At 38.9% G+C, this 19,173-nt stretch overlaps 1 protein-coding gene across 3 annotated transcripts in view; it reads right to left on the bottom strand.

Annotated features, from left to right (window-relative positions):
* Positions 1-570: 570 nt before the first annotated feature.
* The window catches only part of LOC112160792 (homeobox-containing protein 1), a 19,822-nt gene continuing 1,219 nt past the window's right edge, over positions 571-19,173 (bottom strand). Inside the window, exons 2-10 of one of the 3 annotated variants that reach the window (XM_024295599.2) lie at positions 11,877-12,377; positions 9,951-10,036; positions 9,755-9,865; positions 8,655-8,811; positions 8,502-8,584; positions 7,069-7,164; positions 6,789-6,883; positions 6,620-6,703; positions 571-6,546 (exon numbers count right to left, since the gene is read on the bottom strand). In XM_024295599.2, coding sequence (XP_024151367.1) covers positions 6,217-6,546; positions 6,620-6,703; positions 6,789-6,883; positions 7,069-7,164; positions 8,502-8,584; positions 8,655-8,811; positions 9,755-9,865; positions 9,951-10,036; positions 11,877-12,376 — 1,542 coding nt within the window. In that variant the 5' untranslated portion in view covers position 12,377 and the 3' untranslated portion in view covers positions 571-6,216. The remainder of the gene's footprint in view (positions 6,547-6,619; positions 6,704-6,788; positions 6,884-7,068; positions 7,165-8,501; positions 8,585-8,654; positions 8,812-9,754; positions 9,866-9,950; positions 10,037-11,876; positions 12,378-19,173) is intronic. The other 2 variants (XM_024295600.2, XM_024295601.2) reach the window with 2 other exon arrangements.

Raw genomic sequence — 19,173 nt, 5'->3', positions numbered from 1 at the left:
TCGTGTGTTTCAGTTCGTTGCCGTATTTGTCTGCCTAAAAGCTAATGTTAAGCTAGCGCTGTTGAAATTTAACTCCGATAAATGGTCGTCTTAATGCTGTTTTTGTGGTCGGCTATTAGACTTGTACTATTTACGTGCAATGAGCACGTTGTTCTTCCCAGTTTTATTTTTTTGTTCTTTTTTGGTAAATGCTAAAATGACACATGCTGCTTTTGAACAGCACAGGCCGAACAATTTTGCTGAATTGTGTCTTGACTCAATGTCAGTGATTAAAAGTACTACACTAAATTTTACTTAAAGCATTAAATATTTGTATTCAGGTTTGGTTGCTTGCGGTGTGACATGTAGCTTTATCTAGTAGACATCAACAAGATGTATTTTTGCGCACTTTGATGGCGTAATATGCTGCCTAACTTAAGTCCTTATTTTTTTATGATCCAAGATGGCAAGCTTGGATCATAAAAAAAAAAAAAAAAATCTGACCAAACTGAAATTTCTATCAAAGTGCAAAAATATATTTACACAAGTATGTATTCTATAAATATTTTATGAAAGAATGAGAAAGAAACCTATTGTTAGATCAGTTTTATTCCCTTGTAAATAGAATATCAATAAAAACACACCTTAAAAATAACAAATTAAGGTTTATCCAACAGATGAAAAAGTAACAAGGCGTATGTAGATTCTCTACATAGCGATTACACAACAGTCTACTGTCCAAAAAAGGCACTAAATCTTGAAATATAAAAACAATGACCAAAAAAAGATAAAACATACATCCAGCTGAAGTTTGACATTTTCCATTTTACAGAGATTTACTAAAGAGCTTATTGCCAGAATGAAATGACGACCACACCTTTAAACTGATTAAAAGTGTTCACCTTTTCCAGTCTCTTAATGTACAGACCAGGAAACCTTTATTTTTCCCACCTAAAAAAAAAGAAGAAGCAACATTTCTGTACTGTCTTGTCTTTATCCCGGATGAATCAGATCCCCTTGGCTTTAACTCTCCTCAGACAGCACATTACAAATCACATTCATGGAGCCTTTGGAGTTTAAACTCTTCAGAACCTCGGTTTTTATCTTTGCTGCTCAGTTTTTCAGCTGAGGGAAGCGGGATTGACCATCGGAGCTGAAATGCAACACAAGCAGCAGCTTTCCAAACAAGGCAACAGAGGAATAAAAGGCAGATGTTTAAAAAAAAAAAAAAGAAAAACTAAACCCTAAACTGCCCTGTGTTTTTATTCCAACAGATCATAGAAACACAGGAACAGAGGCTTCAGCTGTTGAGTTCAGCTTATACCAAATACTGCTTATTTAATGTCTTTTGAAATGTGTAACACTGCAGTGTGTCTAGGTGACCCTGAACTTGTGCACCCTGACCCACTACTTTAGCCTTAACATATTAACAATCATAAAGGCAGGAAGATGATCTGACAGCAACTTCAGACGCATAAACACGAGGACATTGAAGGGAGCGGCTTCACCTTCAGTCCTGAAATAATCTCAAACAGCAAATGGTCTAATAAATCTATAGATTCGTTCCAGAACGGCTTCTTCTGCTTAGCAGATTGAAAATAATACGATTCATTTTGGTGTCGTAAGAAAGACTCAAGGAAAATCAAGCTTAAAGCATAAACACTGGGGTCAGCTCTGCTGCCGCTCAGTCACACAGAAACAAAAGTTTTGACATTTTGGCTACAACGCAGAAGATTTATACTCCACCCGGAGGACGATTTTGTTGATTTAGGATGAAAACTCAAACTAACACAGGAGTTACGTTTTAGAAACAAACCTCCCCATAAGTTTTCCAACTAAAGGCGGAGTTCCCTTTTTTCTTTCTAAAGACTCATCACAGTCCGTCGTTTTTTTTTTTTTGAAAACTCAAAACAGTTTCACATTGAAATAGCTGTGGAGGAACCTGCAGGGACGAGCTTATCGCTGGGAGGGGAGGATGGGGGTGAGGTATCTGCTGAGTTTTACAGCACCTGCTTGAGTAAAAGTCCCGTCAACAGTACTGACAGAACACGTCTTAGTTAGTAGTGGTGCAGTGATGGCATAAACAGCCACTGCAGAAGTCTTCCTCATGCACTGATTCCCAAAAACAGAAGGCACTTCAAAATAAAACTCTGCTTTACTGCACTTCAATGAAGCTTTTAGTGTTTTCTCTTTTTTAAACATTTGTAGCAGAAATTACAAATAGGCCGTTAACACGATCAATGTAATTGATGTTGCTTCAGAACATGCTGGAATTACGTTCAAAAGTAATGGTTTGTTAAAGTTTATTTAAGGATTATTTAACATCTCCGGTCTCAAAGGGTTATAAGAGCTAAAAGCCCAATCATTGAGTCTTTTGTCTGGGAATATTTTTAATAAAGCTTAATCAAAGCAATTATGGAAGCTTATGGTTTTATACGTTGGACAAATAGCTCATGTGAACTCTAATCTTTGAAGAATTATGTCATGAAACGAGTTCTAAATAAAATGTTAATAATTAGAAAACTTAGAACTATTAAGAGAAGTGGTGCTAATAGTAGTGTTGTACATGTTTCATCTAAGCATACCTCATTTTTTAGAGTATCAGTACGGCGCCGCCTGTTAGTGTGAAGACGATTTTGTGGAAGAAAATCCAAGTGGATTTTTGTTCTTAGCAGCAACAACCTAACATGACTCAATCATGGAGATATATATATATATATATATATATATATATGTGTGTGTGTGTAAACAAAATATCAAATATGTGGGCAGTCTTAAGTACTGATATCCTACGAACTAGTGACTTATGAGCTACAAGAAAAATGCAACATGCATCCAGCAGAGGGCGCTACCATCTGAAGGACACTGGCCTGTCGATGCTTTGTGCCAGTTTTAACTGACTGGTAGCTCTTTTGCATCCAAATGATGGTCATGTACATCTGGATTTTGAAAGATTATTAGAAACTATATATTTTTAAATGTATCAGGAGGATTATTAAAGCCAAAAAGCAACAAATCAACAAATGTTTCCGTTTAGTCAAGACCAAAAAAAGGTGCTGTCATGTGGCTTTAAAAGAGATTAAAGGACTAAAATTAAATCAAGAGAAAAATTCCTTCATGATAATGAGAGTGTTTTGTTTACAGGAGGGTTTTAGCTTCATATGTGGTTATGGTTTCATAAGGTTACATCTCTGGTCAGTACTAAGATCACCATGATCAGACAATTCTGTTGATTTTTGCACATAAAATGAGTTTAGAAAAGACGAGGAAAACTGAGGTTTTTAGGGGTTCTTCTGGACAAACATTACAACTTAACTTCAAAAAGTGCAAAAGTTCCTCGCAGAGGCTGGACTTCCACAGTGGCTGTGCCGTCTCTGAAATGTGAGACCAGCAGTGCATCTGATCAGCACAGTCTTCAATAAAGTGTCGTTCAAATAAACTCTAAGTAGGAGGTTGAAGCGCCGGCGTGTGTTTACAACACATCGAGAACAAGCACGGATACACGTATAAGGAAGATCTTTTTCTAGCAATAATTGAACACATTTCATGTGCCTTTCATCAGCATATCTCTAGTACTCCATCCACTCAGAAAACACACAAAAGCTTAATACTTTGGCTAATGTTTCACTTTCCGCATACCAAAAAAAAAAAAAAAGTTAGCCTCATACTGATAGTTTCTCTCATTTGATGCTTAAATTGACATGCAGTGTAAATAGAAATGGATTAGGCTACAAACAGCACCTATGTACAATTGTATATGTCTCCTTTCACTTTTCTCTCCTGATCTACATTGGTGATTATCTCACAGTGATCAATCATTTTGGGGGTATAAATGAATAAATAGGAGCCGATCAGGCAGATATCACGGGGCTTATATACAGTTTGGGCTGTGAAGCCAAAGCGAGGCTGTGAAGATTAAAAGTCTTAGAAGAACCTGAAAGTCTAACACTGACGCTTGAGTACAAGTTGCTTACATACCACTAAAGTTTATAGTAATAAAATACTGAGGAAAAGCGCCAACAGCGTTTACAGGGTTGGAATTCTTACTTTTTAAGAATTCGCATGAAGAAGAGGATCAAAAACGTGGCTGAGCGCCACAACTGAAACTGCAGCTGTTAAAGACCCACTCCGATGAAAACGCTGTTTTTGGTGTTCTCAACATGTTCTTGTGGCTTATTTCATACAAAATCAACTTTAAGCTTTTGAGTGTATTTTAATATTAATTCCTCTGAAAAAAATCAATCGGTATTATTCTCTGAGCATTCCTCTAAAACTGTGCAGTCTGAGCGACAGCACCTCCCAATCTACAAAAACGAGTGGGTCCTCACATTGTGACATCACAAAGTGGGAACAGCCCCTTCCAGGAAGAGTCTGCGCTGCCACCACCGCCTCCCTGGAGGTAGCGGTGATTGGGTGGCGCCCACAAGGAGCAAAAGACGTAGCCTCAGAGATCGAGTTGTTTTACTTCTGAAAAAAGTTCCTGAAAATTACTCATGTGTTATAAATAACTTATTCTTTAGTGTGCAAAGGTTAAATCATATATACGGATATAGTTTACTCTAAAAGGCTAAAGAACAGCATGATAGTGTATTTCTGACAGAAAATACGCTAGATGGGCCACAAACCCCCTTCTGCAAGATCTTAGCAACTAGAAGGGGAAGAGGGGGCGGGGTTGCTCTGTGTCAACAGTCTCACCCACAACCTAAATGCAATACCAATGAACTCCTGCCGCTCTGCAGAAACTATGTCCTAAAAAATGACAGGTTTTTGGTTTTAGCTAAAAACAACATAATTAAAATTAGCGCTGGGTTGATTAAATCGATCATTCGATCAGAACTGATCCAAGCTTAATAGACCAATAATCGATCCATAAAAGTAGAGATCGATCTCGGCTAAAGTCTGCTAGCTTGATGCTAACGTGTAATTAAATTTTCCTTAGGGCAGCTAAAGCTAACGCTCAGTCAATCAGCTTCATATAGTCGCAGGCATAAATTTTCAAAACCCTTTTAAGGGAATACATTTTTTAAAGTAACTGTTTGTGGTCTAAGGCATAATTTTTTGCTCCAAGCATCTGGAATAAAGTTTAATACTTTAGCGTGAGCTCCACCTAGTGGCCAAACTGAAACGCCCTCCAGGAGAGGCAGAACAATTGTTGGAGCTTTTCTGTTTGAGAATCCATGTAACACTGCATGATGTTAACAATCTCATTGATTCATTATATAACTAATACATTTGACAGTATGTAAACTGTATCATATTAACATAATTATCTCCAACACATATATAGATTATTAATGTTTCTCTAAACAAAAATGTCTAAACCCTGTAAATATACAATTGAATTGAATTGAGTGGATCGACAGAATAAAAACAAATCGTGAACTGAATCCATCCAGGTTCTTGTGAATGGAATCAAATCGATTCTGGAAACTTAAGATTATATTAAATTATCTCAAAAGACGATCGAAGTGGGTCTTTAAGGGCAAAAAGATGCTTCTAATCATCGGTTAAAATGGGAAATGTACCATATAAGGAGAACTAAATGTATGTGTGCTGTAAGTTTGGTTAAACTCTAACATCAACATTTATCACAAGTTATAAAATTGAAGTTATGGCCTTTTTTCTGTTTCCACAGAAGCTTTTTTTTCTCAGTTGCATCTTTCTGATTTTTGCTCTCTTATGCATTATGTTTCCATCTGTAAGAAATGTTGTAGTTTCTCTGATAAAAATGCACAAGCACGTGGAAAAGAACCGCTAAGTATGAGCTTTGAGCTGTATACACATTGAGGCTTTTCAGTTGTGTTGCGATCACAGTGAAAGACCCTGAAACAGTTTGATTCCCGCGCTAAATACAGTGTTGTTCTGTTTCCAGAGGAAATCTGCACACAGCGCCGTGTCCTCGCCGGCTGCTTTCTCTGAAAGTTTCAGCAGAGCCTCAAAAACAAACCACAGAAATGAGGTGGAGCAAAAGTCACGACCATTACTGTCTGCTGTTTTCAGGATCATCGTAAAACTTTCAGAGAAGCCTGGAGAACACTAATAAAAGTTTGTTATAATCTTTATAATGATATAGTTGCTATACGAGTGTAGTGGAGCAGGTTGGTGGTTGGAGGTAGGGTTGGGAGGTATATCAGGATTGGACTTTACACAACTTTTGGTCTTTTTTTTTTTTTCTTAATACATTCCCACAGATTCTGCTTGCATATAGTGAGACCTGTTCGGACTGCTCCAGCTCCGTCAGTCGTCCTCCAGAGACTCCATCTTGATCTCGTTCCCCACGCTGCTCCCCGCTTCTTCCAGCTGACCGGCGGAAGCCGGGCTTCTACTATCAGGCGCGTTTTTCCCCAAACCTGCTGCGTCCTGAGGTTCCGACGGCGCTCTGTGAATGCTGGGCTCGTCTTGCAGGGAAGGGGAGGGAGGAGACCAGGACGCACCCGCTAGCCTGGAAGCTTCGGCTGGAGCACCTGACGCTGAGAGGAGAGAGCGGCCAATCAGAGAGATGCCCCTCTGTCCTGACACGCCCCCTCTGGCCAGAGCGGAAAACCAGCCGGGAAATGGCGTGGGAGCCTAGAGGAGAACAAAGAAGGAGGTTAACAGGTGTTGTGAAGGGAGGAATTGTCTGGAGGTAGGTGGGATGTACCTGGGTTGGAGAAGACAGATCTGCTCGACTGAAAGCTAACTGCCGGGCTGAAGCTCTCTTGTCTAACAGGGATGCTTCACAGCCCTGCGTCAGAGCACAACAAAAAATCAAAATCATTGATGAAAATCGTCCTAAGACGACTAGTATAACCTCCTCATCTGTAGATCACCTGGTCAGGAAATTCATTCCCGTCCACCTCATCGCTGACCGACTGACCTCCTGGACTCTGGACCTCGATACCATGGCTCTCGAGGATGGCTGCTTCTTCAAAAACACAAAGTCATCATAGCATATCAACTCCAGTGAGAGCAGCAGCAGCTGATCTGATGCTCCTTTAACAGAAACTCAATCTGCTGCTGCTGCACGCAGAAAACACAAGACTGCAGGATGAGACACAGATGTGCAGCCAGCAGATGTCTTACTTCAATAACAACAGAGGTAGACATTACCTATGTTGGCACGCCTCTTGATGTCTTTGCGGCGGTTGGCGAACCAGTTGTAGACTTTTAGAGAGGTAACTCTTTCCAAATCAGACAGCTTCTTCCCTGTAACAGATCAACCGTCAATGAATTACACAAAAGGAATTGAATGTCACAGTAAAGCCCACAAATCAATTCATCTCCACACGATAACACCTAAAAATGTGTTTCTTACTCAGGTAGTTCTGCAGTGTCAGTGGTTCCTTCAAGGTTTTTTTCCCCTCTAGCTATCTCAATTGTTGTTCCCTGGTTTGAGACAGTTTTTTTTTAAGACTTTGATCTAGGATTTCTGAATTATAACATGATGTTGTTATTCTTAAATGTTGAATGACATATTTAGGGGCCTAACGAGTGTCTCTGTACCAGTCCCCAGAGAAAATGGAGGGTTGTGTGAGGAAGGGAATGTGGCATAAAAATCTCTGCCAAACCACCTATGTGAATCAGTGAAAGCTGATTCGCTGTGGCGACGGGATATGCCAAAAGGTGAACAGAACTTGTTAATTGTCTGCAGGCAAAAAAAAAAAAATGGGGAAAGTGGTATGGGGCTCGAAGGTAGCCTAAGGTTGTAGCCCATGGAGCACATGTCAAAGTTAAAGCCCATATCCGGCCCTCCAGATCATTTTATTTTATTGTTATTAATGACCCGATGTTATCTTGCGCTTATTTCTAACTTGTATGATTTTGACAAAACATATTTTTATGGAGAGTAAAATATTGAAAGTTTTTTTAAGTTGATTTATTCTGGAATAATATTCCTGGTATTTTTATTATTCATAATTATGTTATAAAGTGATGGCTCTAAAGTTATAAAAAATGGCATTCGGTTACCTTTTTGGTCTATTTTTGCATTTAAGATTGTTTAGGGTATTTTGGAGTTAGGCTAATATTTACACGCAAGCTGTTTTGGCTAATTTAGGCTTTTTTTCAGTTTTTTAGGCTATTTTGAAGTTTATGTATTTTTTCAGGTACATGCTAGCTGTTTTGGCTAACCTACGTTTTTTTAAGCTACATGTTTTGAGCACATTTTGAGGTAGTGCGATGGCAGTCCACCGACAGGCGGGATTGATGCCATTATAAACTCGGGCGACAGCAGGGCGGATCGCCAGCCGGCAGCAGCTCTAATTGGATAATGTGTAAATGTCTCCGGACGGCAGCCGTCCATATCACGTGCCGACAGGCGCCCAATACCCAGTGGGTAAAAAAAAAAAAAAAAAAACATGAATCAGGCCATCCTGCACACCGTTTACATTCATGACCACGCCAACAATTAAAAAAAAATTGGGCAGTATGAAATCTTGAAGATTCTGCCGATGCCTCCCCATCACACGGTGGCAGTTGTATTTGTGATCGTAGCATTAGGTTTAAGCAACGAGTGAATCCATGGGTTGTTGCAAACCGCTTACCTGGTTTTTGAATCACAGCGTTGCAGGCGGTGGCGATCTCTTCTCTTTTGGCTTCGTCTGGATACTGGTTATCACTAAAGTAGCTGCATGAAAACATCACGTTTTAATTTAACTTCTCTTTTTTGGGTCTGCCTCCTCTTTCTGAAAGCTCACCTCTCCATGACAGCCAGACACTCTTTCCTCCACGTGAAGCGGCTTCCCCGTCTCAGACGGAAGCCTGTGGGCGCCGAGTTGAACGGGAGCGGGGTCTGGTGCCATTCCACCATGTCGTCCAGAGCCAGAGGGGCAGCTCGCATGGCCAGGGTGGCACCTGGAGTCAGAGATATTAGGCCTCAATAATTCAGTGCTCGTCCAGCTAAAGATAGTGACAAAAGCTTTGTTTGCATTGTCTCTCACAGCCAGGAGAGGAGGTTTATTTTTATGAGACACAGAGGGTTCAAATTTAAGCCAAAATAACTGTTATTTGCTTTCAGTCTTTGTTTGTGTAATTATAGACATCTGAAAATGCCCACAAAATTCACAAAGAGGTCAGTTTTTAAAGGAATACAACAGTTTCACATCACCTAAAACACAAAAACAAGCATTTTAAAAAGCATTTGCTCATATTTTCATTTATTTATAAGACTCACTCACTCAAAAAAAATGTTTTTAGAGTTTTTATTATGTTTTTGTGGCTTTTTGTTTGATAATGGAGGGCATATATTAAGAAAATTAAGCTTAAAATTACATTTCTGAGTATTTTTTTAATTCAAATAGTTGTGAAAAAATGCAGTTTGAGAAAGAGCTTAGGTGTAAGAGAAGATATTTTCTGCAGGTTACAACCTCCATTCTACAGAGATTTTGTCTTAGAAAACGATACAAGTTTTATGATTTTCGCAAAAAACAACAATCATAACTAAAAAAGTTGCATTACCTGTGTTAATGCTAGTATGAATGCTTTTAGCTGAATGTGGTTTCTGAAGCTATTTGCTAAAGATGCTGAAGCAATTTACTTTATTTTCTGAGTAATGTCCTAACGTGCAGCACGTTTTGATACCAAACTTGCATAATTTGCGTTAATGGTACGAATAGCAAAAGGACAAGCAGTAATGTCCTCAATATGCTGAACGTTTTGATATTGAGATTGCAGAAATCGCTGTGGAGCATTCACACAATTAAAAGGATCACTGGGAATACTTTTAAAATACATCAAAAGATGATTGGAGTAGGTATTTAAAGATGTTGCAGGAGTGCATGCTTGAGGCTGGAGTTACCAGGGTTGGTCTTCTCCAGCTGGTACCAGCGGAAGAAGGCTCGTTTCTTTTGCTCACTGAGGTCCGATCCCTGCTGCAGGAGCCAGTGGGAGATCCGACTCTGGCTGATTCCTTCACAATAAGGGAGCCAGGTCACCAAGAGGAACCAACACTTGATTATAAGCATTGGTTTAACTGTTGGTGGGTGGATGCTTACCCGTTACCTGAGCGACCACTGCCTGGGAGATGCGTCTGTTAGCCAGGAAAGACTTGATCTCCTCTTTGATCACTGCACTGTCCCTCCTAAAAGAAACAAACACAAAGCCTAACATTTGCATATGCACTTAACACAGAAGAGTGGCTGACACTTTATCACCAGATAAAACGGCAGTGAGAGGCTGAATCCTGCAGCATTCATTTTTCATCTCCTTCTGACTTGATTTCATCTTCACACATGTTTAAATCAATATTGCTTTGACTGCCGTCAGGCGGCTGCAGACTACAAATGAGCAGCACGCCCGTGTATGTGTCAGTGTTAGGCTGATTTCTTCCAAACATATTCAGATTGAGGCCGGCTTCAGGACCATCACAGCCTCTGCAGCAGGTGCATGAATGCAGGGATGTGAATTACTAACAATCTGTTGGATTATTACTGATGCTGGCTTTGAAAATACAATCAGATCAGACACAACAACCCCTAGAAATGCAGAAAACAGACATTCAGACCATATTTTCTCATCTAATCTTAAGTAGTGTCTTCAAATGTATCATGCAAGTGACAGAAGAGATGAAAACAAGAGAAAATACATTTAAAAATCATTAAAAACAGACAATAGCTACAAAAAAGTACAAGAACTTAGCACTTGAAACATCATTTCTTATAATAGATTTACAAAAGTCTGATTAACTTCAAAAGTTGGATCCAAAAATCTCTCTCATTACAGCAAATCCTTAAAACTTCTGTAAACACCAACTTATTCCTACATAACTCATGGTGCAGAGTGTGCAACGCTAAAATGTGGCTCCACTCGTGTCACACATGAGAACAATGCATGTTTTCAAGAGATCTTGAAACGGTTCATTCAAATTCCAGACCTGAATCTGATTAGAATCTGCTAAAACGAGCTGGGAATAAACAAAAGCTAGAAAACATCAACAAACCAAAGAATTGTTTGGAGGAGAATAGGAAAAGAATTTATCTGCAGTGGAAAACACACAGAACGCTTTTTATAGCAGCTTATTGGTTTTTATTTTGCTGGGTGCTGCTAAAGATTTGCCATCTTTGTGTCTGCAAAACAAATAAAGCTGCCTTACTTTATCCATCCATCCATCCATCCATCTTCTTGACCGCTTTGTCCCTTTCGGGGTCGCGGGGGTGCCGGAGCCTATCCCGGCTACTGATGGGGGAAGGCGGGGTACACCCTGGACAGGTCGCCAGTCTGTCGCAGCCTTACTTTATCTCTTAGTTATAATGTATACAGTTAAACATTTTTATGTCATTTCCTCAGAGTATTCTTTCTTTTTGCTGTTGATGCAGAAAACTGTTTTGTGTTGGTTTAAAATGTAAGAAATTCTGATTTTATTCATGGAAGTTCCATCCTTGTTCAGTTTTGTAAAGTGTTTTTTGTAACCAAATGAAATTAGTTTGAAATGTAAATTTAATTAATTTAAAATTGCACATTGATTCAGTATTTTGACAGAAATATTTGCCCTAATAAGAAGGTCCTGCTTACTTTTTTGTCCACTAACAATTTAAATGTTATCCCTGATGTGTGTTCAGGTGTTTAGCTTTATACTGTACATTTAATAGTCAAATATTTTTTGTATTTACCTTATATTAAGATAGTTTTATTCAGCCAAACAGGAAGTATAAACGATGGATTTTTTTTCTTTTTCATATATTTCAGACATTTGATCTCTTAAAAAAAAAACAAAAATATTACTCCAAATTAATTCTATTTTTAGGACTAATAATGATGATTCTCCTCATATTTGTCGTCTCTTTTCCTGAATGCAACATCATTTAACAGGTAACTTTAAACAAACATTTCGGACCTTAATAAACTACTTTAAAAAGTGAGTTTTTCTTCATCATGGATGACGTGAAGAGTAAGTTGGACTTGTCAGACTGGTCTGGTCTTACCTCATCAAGTCCTCCACCTTCTCATCCACGTCGATGTACTCCTCGGCGGCCTCGAAGGCGTAACCTGGTCCAGGTACATTCCCACCCACCACACCGAGAGAAAACCGCGGCGGTGAGAGTTTCCCGTTGGTGACGGGTACCAGGCCGTTCTGTACAACAGTCGGCACCATGACCGGTGAGGCTGGAACCGGCAGAGGCGGAGACGCAGTGTCGAAGTTGTTAGTGGGTGACAGTGAGAGCCGGTGTTCAGGAAAACTGGTCTGAGTTGAGGTGGAAGTCATGGAGGAAGAGGCGAAGGCGGGGTTAGAGGAAGACAAGGAAGACGTGGGTGGTACGTATGAAGGCTTGCATGCCAGTTTGTGTCCATGCTGCCTGTCTATGTGGTCCAGCGTGTCCAGAGCGTGGAGGACCTCCGCCTGGGTGATCCCAGTCCGCCGGAGCCTCTGGAGGAGGTCGATCTGCTCGATGGTGAAGCGAGGCTCCTCATTCTGCTGGAACATTCTGCAAAGAATCCCTTCATTAATACACTTCTAAAATATTTTTTAAAAAAATATGATAAAAGCAAAACCAGTGTTTGTTAAGGGAATATATTTACTTAAAAAACTGAACTTGGACATTTGATCACAATTACAAGTTCTCAATTCAGTTTAATTTGACTTTTCCCAATTCAAAACTCATTTTATTTGGTTGTGAAAAACACGTTCACATTACTAGTCTTAATATGTCTATATTAAACTTTCATGAATGAAATGAACACTTTTGATGCATCAATACTGATTTTCCAAATAAAGATTAAATCATTGATAAACCCAGGTCTCCTTTTAATTGCAACATCTGGACGAACATATTCATTTGTTGCATGGAAATAATGGGAATCAGCTCCAAAGAATGTGACTGAAAAAGACTATAATGTAGCGTGAAAGGGGTGAATATGAAGTATTCAATCCCAAAGTTGTTTGAAATATATACATTTTATTAAACTGAGATTTAATAAAAACTATCCTCGGAGCACTTCCTTCGTAATGAAGGATAATATTACTCAGTAATGATCAGCTGCTACCTCTAATCAATAAAGTAATAATCAATTAATTAGTCTCTCAACTTAAGGTCATTTGTACCCTTTGAATTGACTTTACCACAAAGAAGAAAAATAATGATATCTGAACAACAACGTTCTTTTGAATATTTATTGAATAACATGAGGTTGAACAAGCAGAAATACTGGACGTAAAAGCATGGAAAGCAATCAACATATGTGGAACATAGAATATAGCTTCAACTAATAACTAGAAAGAGATAAATGAGAAGAAAGGACATAAAATATTGAGGTGAGGAATGCTAAGTGTGTGGATGCATTAAGGGTGTGTTGTGCATAAAAATAGGTGTCGTTACTGATCTGAGAATAAGCTATCCTTAAAAAGGAGGAATTCAAATGGGGCAAAGATGTTACTCTTGCAAAAATAGTTAATCTTTATTCTAACCACCAGCAGTTGACTGTATGAGTGAAGTTCGACTTCTCACCAAGCGGTCTGGAGATCTGGGTCTGCTCTGCCAGGAAGGGTGGTTGATCCCATCACTGGCTGGATGCAGCCAGGTGTAGAAGGAAGGAGGTGCCTGACCAGAAACCTGCGGGTTCTGCTGGTTCTGCTCCATTCAGTCACTTAGCTTCTGGGGTGGTTGAATGATTTCTCTATTCCGTTTTGTGACCAAAAAGTATAAGTTGCAAAGCTGGCCGGACGATGAAACTTATCGAATGGTCTAGCATTAAAAATCAGTTTCAAAATAAAAGCATCAAAAATGGTAAAAATGTTGGAATCAGTCTATGAAATAAACGGAAGACAAAAATGTTGAAAAGGAAGAAAGCGCACGAAAAAACGTGATCTTAAGACTGAAGAACTTGTGATGTTTCATGTTCTGTTCCTGTTCTGGCTTCTGGCATGTCAGAATATATCATTCCACTTTGTCTAATCCTGAATGCAGCACCCTTGAATTTTTTTTTAAGATTACAAAACATCATATCTCAGAATCTTTTACGTTTATTTCTAAAGGAACAAACTAATTTTGTGAATTAGTCGAATCAATTCGAATTAATTTGGTATGTGTGAGGCTCACTAACTCAGACAAAATGTTTCCTTTGGGTAATAAATTTGGGTTTTGAATGAAAATATCCTTTTGATAACTGATGACCATTTAGTCTGTGCCTATAAAATATATTTTGACACCCAGCAATCTTTCTGAACTATACTGTTCTTAAGAGCTGTGAATTTTGGGTAACTTATCAAGCATGAAAGGCGCTTTCCGATTTTCGGATACTGACCTTTTTTTTAAATTAAGTTTTGTATTAAAGATAGATATTGTTTTTATCAAGATCCTAAACATGACATGAAAAAATTATGCATTTATGACCTTCAAAAATTAAATACTAAGCTAGAAATATGTTATATCTGCAACCCTACACAGGTTTTATACTTTTAACATCACTTTAAACAGTGTAAAATTGAGAAATAGTTATGAAATTACACATTAATTAAATATTAGCACCTTTTGTCAAGATTATTATCTGTAATTTAAAATATATATATAAAGATTTAAGTAAGTTAATACAATCTTAGCTGATTTGTGGACTTTCTCTGCTCACAAACATTGCAAGGATCATGAATGGCAAATAGAGTCACGTCTTTCATGTTCCCTCCCCCAGAACACAATACATAGACAAACACACAAACACAAACCCTCAGCAGCTGTGATCCAGTTATGAGCTGCATTCCTTCAGACTAAATTAGGTCTTTTTTTCCTGAAGGAGATGTTTTTAAATGCAGTATTCATTTGAAGTTATGCAAATGGGGCCCGTTCATCACCAGCTATTGTGTTCAAACAAAATGCATCCCCTCTTTCCACGTGGCTTTGCCACATAAACTGTTCATTTTTCAACATGGAGTTTATTTTATTTTTTTAACGGCGCATATCACTCCAGCATAAGATAAGTCAATCTGATATTCATAGAGCTTGTCTGAGAGGAAAAAGGCTCGGGCAAGAGAGGGTGATAAAAAGAAAAAGAGATAACACAGCTGTCTTTTCTTTCAGCCGCAGAGGAGAAAACAGACAATATCAGAAAATCTAAGTCAGCAGGCATGTCAGCGTTACAGATACAACAGAGTCGGATAGAAAGCGAGCGAAAGTGTGCATCCTGGGAGAAATGCCAATAAAACTGCATCTCAGGCTGATGCATAATTTTCTCCCAGCTGCAGAGAATGACTCACAGTGGCTCTGATACAATAATCAATGCAGGCGTGCAAAATAATCACAAAATTTCACCTTTTAATTGTTACTTCACACAACTAACAGAAATACTTCTCTTGTGGCACATTAAAATCAAAGAAAGGTATAACATATACAAAATCTTTTGGGGTTTTCTTTCAATATTTTGCACATTATTGGATTGTTTTTTTATAACATATAATTTTAGCATGTTTGCATACATAGATGTCTAAAGCTTTTGGCTGGTTTCAGCTACTCTGCTTCCTTTTCTTTTGCTTGTGTAAAAACACCAATCAAATAAAAAAAATAATAAAAAATGTATAAATACTTGCAAATACTAAGAAAAAACAAAAGCAAAAGCTAACATGTTGATAAGGACCTTGGTTTTTAACATTTCTGCAGTTCTTTGAAAATGTGCTCACTGGTGTACACAAAGTAAGGCAAATTCTTCTCCGTTCCTTTTTTTTTTTTTTAAGAATACTTTTCTTCCAAAAAAAAAAATGTAAATAACTATGAACCTGTTTGTTTTTTTTCTCCATGTGCTGGGAGAATTATTTCACATTTATCTCAGGAATACATGCTTGTTATATGTTTAAATACAGCACAAATAAATAAGGTGACATTCAGGTCTTTGTATTAAACTGCCCCCAAAAAAATATTTTTTGGGGTAAAAGTGGGTAAAAATGAACATCCATCCATCCATCCATTTTCTTGACCGCTTCATCCCGTTCGGGGTCGCGGGGGTGCCGGAGCCTATCCCGGCTGCTGAAGGGCGAAGGCGGGGTACACCCTGGACAGGTCGCCAGTCCGTCGCGGGGCCTCAATCACACCTAGGGACAATTTAGAGCCACCAATCAACCTATGAAGCATGTTTTTGGACGGCGGGAGGAAGCCGGAGTCCCCGGTGAAAACCCACGCATGCACGGGGAGAACATGCAAACTCCACACAGAAAGGTCCCAGCCGGGATTCGAACCGGGGCCTTCTCGCTGTGAGGCAAGAGCGCTAACCACTTGCGCCACCGTGCAGCCCTAAAAATGAACAAGTTAGCTTAAATCTTGAGATATGTCACTCTGACTAAAATATGTTCAGCAAAAACAATTTCTTATTTTATCTTTGAATATCAGGGGAGCAATTTTTTTTGGTTAATTTCAACCAAATGTAAAGTAAAAAGTAAAGTTATATCACACTCAATCAATTCAGGATGTCCTTGTCACGGTTGAACGAAGTCACAGATTTGGTTAAGATGTTACATGAATGTTCTATATTCTGTAGATAATACATGATGTCTCCAAAGTTGGTATATATTCTTCTACTGTTAAAGTGAATGATTGACAGTCTTCCTTCTGGGTTTACAGACTTGTTGAAGTTCTCTGTGCTGTAATATTTGCAGTCCATGTTTTATTGAGGAAAAAAACTTGTTATCATGGTCTATGACCTCTTGTGAGCTGTTATCAGTGTAACTGAATAAGTTGAGGTCAAGTTGTTCACAGTTCAAAACTCTGTAGCAAATCATGGTCACGGTTAATTTTTGTTTGTAGTTTAGGTTCTCATAAGTCCAGTGAAGATCTTAGTGATTTTCTTGAACTCATCTTGAAATATATGTCAATCCTTCTCTTTCACTCAGACTGTTGTGACCAGACCTTCTCCAACTTCTCCAACTCCTCCATATTGCTGACTTCCATAGTCTTGGTTAGATCTGGTGGTCCGTTTTATTTGATGAATAGTTTAGCCAATATTCAAACCCAAGTGATCTTCATTTTTGTTTGATTTTTAGCCCTGTGGTTACCAGATCATCGATTCTAGAGTGTTGCTCCAACTCGTCCGTACAGTTTGTCAATGTTCTCGTCTTTCTACTCGTTCTGGGCTCATGTCTTCCTCACTTCTTCCAGCAGCTCCATTTGTTGCATCCTTAACCATCAAGTGAATTTTTTTCTGTATTTTTACTTCATCTATTTTTCGCAATACAGCTTTAAGATGCTGCTAACAACTGACTGCTGTAGGGCTGTAACGAGTATGTGGGTGCTCAGATACTCGCGATCTCCTGCCGAAAATTCGAGTACAAATATTTACAACGCCCAAGATCGCTCATTCGCAATATTCATAAATATAGTAAAGTGTAGTAAAATACTATCCTGGGATGATGTATTTTTTGCTCTGAAATGCAGAATAATGTTGGATTTTAAGTTTAGGAACTAAAACAAAGTCAAAAGAGCAGAGCTACAGTCACGACTGAAGACGTATAAAAGAAAATTAATTTTAAACCACATTTATTAGTATTTCTGTTGAAATCATTGTGAATCAGGAGCAGCCAAAAAAATGACATTAGAAAAAGCTTGTAAGTGTGACATACACATTACTACGACAAGTATCAAGCTCCCTGCTCTGCTCCATTCTGATGCATCCACTTGTAGGCCAATAGATCCATGGGTAGCTCTGATATTGCTCGCCATTTGTGTTGTGCTAGCAATATTAGGTTGGGGTTGTAAGGGGCTGTAAGCTACCATGTAAACAGATGGATGATGGGAATGGGCGCCAACAGTCCCACCATCAACTAAGAGTTGATTTTATAATGAACTATACTCTTCAAAAACTATGTCGTAGAAAACAACACGGGTTTATTGATTTTGCCTAAAAACGGCATAACCATAATTAAAAAGACTACTGGGAACACTTTTAAAATACATGAAAAGACAACTAAAGTGATAAAGGAAGTCACAGTTTGGCATTCAGGTTTTATAGTCAAGACAAATCTCCTTCCACCAGTTCTGCACTAGAGCCTATTGGTCCCACCAGTCACTACAAAAGCCAGTGCTATTATAATGACAATGCTATTAATTGTGTTGAGTTTGTAATGCGACAGCCATCCATCAGCACTTGAACTTGCACGGCTTGAATCTATTTGCCTTCAAGTACATGGGTGTACCGACAAGTCTAAGGACTGCAACAGGTCTGTGCAGAGTAAGAAATCAAGCAATCGAGCTTTCGCAACACTCTATTTTTATTCCAAACACACTGTTTTGGTTGTATTTAAATGAAGACTTCTCAGTTTGAAGTAATTTTTCTACCCTTATCAATTGACAGATACTATAGGGGAAGCCTGTTCGTAAAACAAGATGTCACATCATGTGTCAATTAAAGTCGTGTGGTTTGGTTGTGAAAGCTTTTAAAGTTCTGAACCCTGTGCGAGAGCCTTCAGCAATGGGAGACGCTGCACAACTCTGTGTGAGACACTAAATAAAGTAAAAAATGACATGAAAGTACATGTCTAGGGTAAACTATTTTGAAATAATGACTCCTGACTGTGGCCTTGCACTTGACACCGTACAAGAAACAACACCATTCCTGACCTCTTGACCTCTGGTGTAACATAAACACTACAATGAAGCAAACAAAAGTTCAGAGTTTACACAATGTAAATTAGTGATTCCTTGCAAGCTGGAAACAAACTTAGGAAGGAACTAGTTTGTGGTGGTTCTGAAAGCATTCTCGGCTGATTTGCGAAATAGGACATGGTCACAGCAAAGGCGTTAAAGGATAACTGTAAACAGAACCTGAACCCACTGAACCGCCTCAGCTCCGGACCAGACGTGGCGTAACCTCCGTCCGGGCTGCAGGCGCGTGCCAGCAGGGCACCACTGCAACTTCCAAACCGGACTCAGAGCCGCCAAGTTACTGCTGACGCACCAAGTTCATCAAATCTGAATAATCGCTTCAAAAGATGGATTTTTACCTTTAAAAAAATAATTTGTGTTTTTAAATAGAAGATGTGTGCAGACAGGAATCAACCCGCCTCATAAGCTAGTCCTTTGTAATGATAAGAAGAAAAAAAACAGCTTAGCTAGTTTCGTCGCGCCAAATCAGACTAAGATAAACCGCCTTGTCATAACCAGCAATAAAACCCGCAACAAAAAAGTTGACGTTACATTTGCTTGAACGTAAACCAAACAGAAGCCGAGTGTGTCATTATTCACAAGAGCCCGTTCAGGAGGAGTGAAACTAAACCGCCAAGCAAACCAGCACCGCTGACCATTTCTTTTT

Source organism: Oryzias melastigma, linkage group LG3 (assembly GCF_002922805.2).
Source record: "Oryzias melastigma strain HK-1 linkage group LG3, ASM292280v2, whole genome shotgun sequence".
In the NCBI taxonomy this organism is placed as follows: Eukaryota; Metazoa; Chordata; class Actinopteri; order Beloniformes; family Adrianichthyidae; genus Oryzias; species Oryzias melastigma.
This window is presented reverse-complemented; position numbering and strand designations above follow the sequence as displayed.